This window comes from Ranitomeya variabilis, chromosome 3 (assembly GCF_051348905.1).
Source record: "Ranitomeya variabilis isolate aRanVar5 chromosome 3, aRanVar5.hap1, whole genome shotgun sequence".
NCBI classification, from domain to species: Eukaryota; Metazoa; Chordata; class Amphibia; order Anura; family Dendrobatidae; genus Ranitomeya; species Ranitomeya variabilis.
Window position 1 is genome coordinate 680070456 of NC_135234.1, and position 5977 is coordinate 680076432.

The 5977-nt window shown below is 43.6% G+C and overlaps 1 protein-coding gene across 1 annotated transcript; it reads right to left on the bottom strand.

The window, feature by feature from the left end:
* Window positions 1-2493: 2493 nt before the first annotated feature.
* Window positions 2494-5669, bottom strand: KRT18 (keratin 18). The gene is made up of 7 exons (XM_077298027.1): window positions 5196-5669; window positions 4615-4697; window positions 4249-4405; window positions 3995-4159; window positions 3754-3879; window positions 3167-3387; window positions 2494-2691 (listed from the first exon to the last, which is right to left on the bottom strand). The coding sequence occupies exons 1-7, from the start codon at window positions 5592-5594 to the stop codon at window positions 2568-2570; spliced, it is 1275 nt and encodes a 424-aa protein (XP_077154142.1). The 5' UTR covers window positions 5595-5669; the 3' UTR covers window positions 2494-2567.
* Between the last annotated feature and the right edge of the window lie 308 nt (window positions 5670-5977).

The window sequence follows — 5977 nt, forward strand, 5'->3', positions numbered from 1 at the left end:
AGCGTTTAAATTGATATGCAAATGAGAGTGAAGGACTATGGTAGATCTGAATCCTCTGTCACTCCAGCTCTATTCAGTGCCCAGTGCCACCTCCACTGTGCCGCCTCCACTGGCTTGACTGACCACCTCTATTCTGTGTGACTTCAGGCCAAGGAGAGAATCAGTTAAGCAGGAGGAGGTGATACTGGACAGTAATAGAGCTGGAGTGATAGAGGCTACAGATCATTTGCATATTAACGCTGATTTCTCAGTAATGGAGGAATGGACTGGCCATATAAAGATGTTGCTGGACCTGCCTATGAAAGAGCTACATGCGCATATAAATAGTTTGGGGAGTGAAATCCTGCTGACAGATTCCCTTTAAGGTATTACAAGATAGTTTTGTACAGGAACATTTCTTAAAGCGAACCTGTCACCCCCAAAATCGATGGTGAGTTAAGCTCACCGGCATCAGGGGCTTATCTACAGCATTCTGTAATGCTGTAGATAAGCTGCCGATGTATCCTGAAAGAGGAGAAAAAGACGTTAGATTATACTCACCCAGGGGCGGTCCCGCTCCGATGGACGTCTCAGGTCCGCTCCGGCGCCTCCCATCTTCATTCCATTACGTCCTCTTCTGGTCTCCGCTCCGCGGCTTCGGCACAGGCGTACTTTGTCTGCCCTGTTGAGGGCAGAGCAAAGTACTGCAGTGAGCAGGCGCCGGTAAGGTCAGAGAGGCCGGGCGCCTGCGCACTACAGTACTTTGCTCTGCCCTCAACAGGGCAGACAAAGTACGCCTGCGCCGAAGCCGCGGCGCGGAGACCAGAAGAGGACGTCATGGAATGAAGATAGGAGGCGCCGGAGCGGACCTGAGACACCCATTTGACCGGACCGCAGCGGGACCGCCCCTGGGTGAGTATATTATAACCTCTTTTTCTCCTCTTTCAGGTAACATCGGGCGCTTATCTACAGCATTACAGAATGCTGTAGATAAGCCCCTGATGCTGGTGAGCTTACCTCACCATCGATTTTGGGGGTGACAGGTTCCCTTTAAATTATATATGTGTAACCATGAGTACAGCATAGCAATATGTTGGGTAACATCTAATTGTACAGGCAGGTACATGGACAGTCATTGACTATAACACCCTTCCAGGTGACCATTCAGAAACAGCAATGTAAAGTCATCAGGAGACTATTGCAATGGTGCTTTCCTAGGGACAACCCATTTAACGAGGCTTTCTGTGACTTTGATACTCAGGACCAATTCTTATCGCTTATGTTAAGCTTACACTGGCCGACTTGTGTAGTTAACCAATGGCCGATAGTCTAATAGTGTGCAAGATGGTTGTTTAATAACCTGTTTGGACAGGTCAACTGCACCTTCCATGTGCACCGAATGAGTAAGGCCATGGTCTCACATTGAGTATTTGGTCAGTTTTTTATCTCTGTATTTGTAAGCCAATATCAGGAGTGGAACAATAAGGCCGAGGTCACACTTGCGAGTGCAATGCGAGAAACTCGCACGAGTCTCTCACGTGAATTCCTGGCACTGCCGCCGGCACTTGGGACCGGAGTGTTCAGCTGCATAGAAATACATGAAGCCACACACTCCGTTCTCGTGTGCCGGCGACAGTGCCGGGTATTGATGCGAGAGACTCGTGCGAGTTTCTCGCATTGCACTCGCAAGTGTGACCCCGGCCTAAGAGGAAAAGTATAATAGAAACACGTCACCACTTCTGTATTTTTCACCCACTCCGGGTTTTTGCTTACAAATACTGAGGTAAAAAAAAAAATAATCGCCAAATACTCAGCGTGTACACGTGGTCTAATGGTTTGTTATGTGTGCATGAGCTGTCATTATTCTCGGTAGCACATGTCCTGTTTACATAGCATGATGTGCTGCCGAGGCTACATTAGCTTGTGTAAAAACCCTGGTATTCTGCATGTAAATGCATTTTTGGCTAAACCTAAGATAAACAAAGGTCCTCAAGGTGTGAACCTCACCTGAATTTAGACTGATATTGGTCAAATTAGTCTGAAATCGGAGTAAAAGGGAATGTCATAAACTATTTCTTATGCTATAAAATGTAATGAAGAAAGTTAACTGCAGCACTCTATAAGGACTTCCAGGAACCAGGTGATCATACCCACACAGATGCTGCATCCTGATCTCCAAGGAGCTCACGTGGGTAAAGTAATCATCAGTAGAGTAGAAGGACGGCATCCAAACTTGAGTGAAGTGAGAAATCTTTTTTATTCTGCCAAATACAGTGCAAGTTTCGACAATACCAGCCATGCTTGATAAAGACGTGTATTGTCGAAACGTTGCACTGTATTTGGCACCATAAAATGAAGATTTTTTTACTTCACTGAAGTTTGGATGCCGTCCTTCTACTCTACTGAGTACAAAATGTAATCTATCTCTGGTCAGTTTTAGAGGAAGGACTATGAGATGCTGTATACCCAGAGTCATTCAGCTCTGCCCCGTCGGTAATAACCACAACTTCTAGATGACTTAAAGCCTGAAATCTTTATTGAAATACATAGGACAGTCAAATAATGCTTCCAGATGGTGAACAGGTCAGTTAGGAATGAAGGACGTGAGTATCATTGCTTTCTGATACAACTTTTCCATCCACTATCTTCTGTGTTGTTGTGATGACCTTCTTCACAGTCTGTGTTGTTGATGCTGAAACTGCGTCTTGGAGACTACAAATGGAAAATGTAAGAAAGTTTAGATGAATAGTAACGAGATGATCTACATATAATCATCACAGTGACCTAGGGGTTAGCATTACTCCAGCTAAGGTAATATGCATTACATTTATACATTTACCCCATGCATATGTAGAGTTTTCCATTTGGTTTGTTTTGTTTCATTTTTTCATATATACCTGTCAGTTAAAGGGATTGTACAGGATTAGAAAAGCCTAACTTTTCTAAAAAATAAACCAAGCACAACTCCTATCCAGAGGTTGTATATGGTATTGCAGCTTATTTCCATTAGTATGGAGCTAGAATATCACCCACAACCTGGGGACACTGTGGCAGTGTTTCATGATATCGCAGCCAGGTTGTTTTTTCTAAATTCTGTACATGCCCTTTAATCGGATAATAGGATTTAATATAAAGAAATGAGATTGTAAGCGCCACTGGACACATAGGCTATGTAAGGGACACTTACTCAAAATCATCCCCATCGAGAAGACGTCTGTATGTCTGGATTTCGTGTTCTAGTCTTAGCTTGGTGTTGAGTAAACTCTGGTACTCAAGCTGTTGTCTCTGGCAGTCATTGCGTATTTGTGCCAGCTCTGCCTCAAGAGCCTGGGCATTGGCACCGAGCGCCTCCAGTTCCATAGCATACCGAGATTCAGTTTCATGGAGAGAACCTTCAAGACTTAGTTTCTGTGAAATCGAGAAATTATATTAATTACAGAGACCAGCAGAACCATACATGTCATGTGCCTGGATTCTAAAGCAAAAACGTTAGAAGCCCCCACCATACTTTGACCACCCTTAGTGTCAAGTGAAATGGTAAGTCTATGATACTATCCTACTCTAACTTATCTCTTCCTATCCTACTCTAACTTATCTCTTCCTCAAGTTTTCCATTGTCCCTTCCATTTTTACCCTCTCCATCCACAGCATTGATTCTAACCGCATCTCATGTTATTTGGTGGTACCGCCTTTTACTGTTGGCCCTACCGCGGCTGTTATGCCTGTTGTTCTGACACCCATGCTTTGTACGATGATTAAAATTCATTTTTATACCTGGTTTCGTAGAGTTTCAAGCTCAATTTCCAGAGACTGTATGTTGCGTCTAATCTCTGTTACGGTGGACCTTGCAGAGTAAAGCGCCTCGGAGTCCTGTGTGACTTGTACTGTATGTTCCTCCACCTGTACACAAGCAAGACATGCTCGACTTAACCACAGATGGGCCAGAAATTTGAGAGTATTTTTTAACACATCAAAAAAAGGTTTACATTATTGTCATTCCACATAATTTTCTTACCTTTGTCTGGTACCATTTCTCGGCATCTTCACGATTCTTCTGTGCCAGTGCATCATATTGTGCTCTGATGTCTGCCATAACCTTACCAAGGTCTTGCGTTTTGGGGGCATCTACCTCCACAGTTACTGCAGAACTAGCTATTTGTGCATTGAGTTGGTTAACCTCCTACAAAAACACAAGAAAAAAATTAACCTGGCTCCCATGTTATAGGTTTTCCATTTCTCTACACCAACCAACAAATTGTTATTTCTTACATCTCCATGGCTCTTCTTCAAGAAGATCAGCTCTTCCTTCAGAGACTCAATCTCATTCTCCAGGTTCAGTCTGGATATATTGGTATCATCAATGACCTTGCGCAGCCCAGTGATATCAGACTCCACAGACAGTCGGATAGCCAGCTCTGACTCATACCTGAAGTGGGAATGAAGGGAAAGTAGAAGATAGACATCTCTTTTGCCTTGTTCTAGAATTTCCCTATATTCCTTGGTTGTGAACGCAAATTTTACACGTCTTTGTCAAATCATAATTCATGTCTGATACAATAAGAAAAGTTTATGATCACCTGGCTAATTGTAGAGAAAAAGAAACTTTGTATGAGCTCAACAGACTATCAGACTTACTTTACTCTGAAGTCATCGGCTGCGAGACGGGCATTGTCAATCTGGAGAACCAGCTGAGAGTTCTCAACTGTGCTGTCAAATACCTGCAAGCAGATGAGATAAGATCAGCCCCAAACTTAAGGAATAGAAAAGTACAGCAGGTTGATGTAAAAGGTGATGAGCAACGTGAGGTTCTTATATAGTGTTAATGGTTTTATTACGTCATACATCTTTAGTGATTTGGTCAGCATATGAAAATGATCACAGATTACATACAGATCAGCTCAACAAGTGACGTGTGAACATTAATCCTTGGAGCCTTGCTCTAGGATTCACTTCACTAATGATTTGTTTGTCGTTCTCCATCTCTGGCAGGAAGAGAATCCGCTTAACCTCATCCTGTCCACACCCAAGTGCTTCATTTTCTCCTATTTCCCAGAGAGTCTGTATCACCCATATCTTATATTCTAAGACTATATTGCTAAGAAAATAGCCTTGAACAGATTATTGTTAGCTATAAAATTCTAATATTGTATTCATTTTTATAAAAATTCTAGTTTGAGAAATGAAGATATGTGTATATAAAAAACAAAAGTCCGCACCTGTTTCCGTAGAGCTTCCAGAGTCTTGAAATATGGGCTCCAGTCCTTGGAGGGTCCTTTCTTTTCCATATGTTGACGGATCTGCAGCTCTAGTTTCTCATTTGCACCTTCCAGACTGCGGACCCTCTCCAGGTAAGATGCCAGGCGGTCATTGAGGTCTTGCATGGTCTCCTTTTCATTCTGAACACCTCCTAGCAGACCAGCTCCAGATGTAAAAGCGCTGGAGCCACCACCAAACCCTGAACCCAATGTAGATACCCTGGATACCGAGATCCGGGCACCTGAGCCTCCTGCCCCAGCATGGACACTGGAAGCACTGCTGCCCCCTGCAAACTGAGAGCCAAAGGTAAAGGGGCGCTGTTGTCTCGAAGAGTAAGTGGAAAAAGAGGAGAAGCTCATGGTGACAAGTTACTGGATTACAAAGGATCTCAATGACCACTGGAAAGAGCTGCTGGCTACTCTGTCGTACTGTGAGAAGTGGAATTTATACCTAGTGCTAGCAGAACAGGGGAGTGACATGACTCTCCTCCCTCTGTAATCCTGCCCTATGCAAGTAGGGGGGGACTGCCTAGGGGAAGGGGCCAAGTTTCATTCACACAAAAGTGTTCAGTTCAGAGCTCTTTATCAGTAAAAAAGAGGCAGAAAAGTATGATCACCTGCATGCAGCTTCATAGACACAGCAGAAGTGCCTAAGGTGCAGGCAGATACTTCTAGCTAACATCACTATTACTCTATGTGCACTTCTTGGAAGGTTTTACTTACATTTTAGCAGAGGTGTCCTG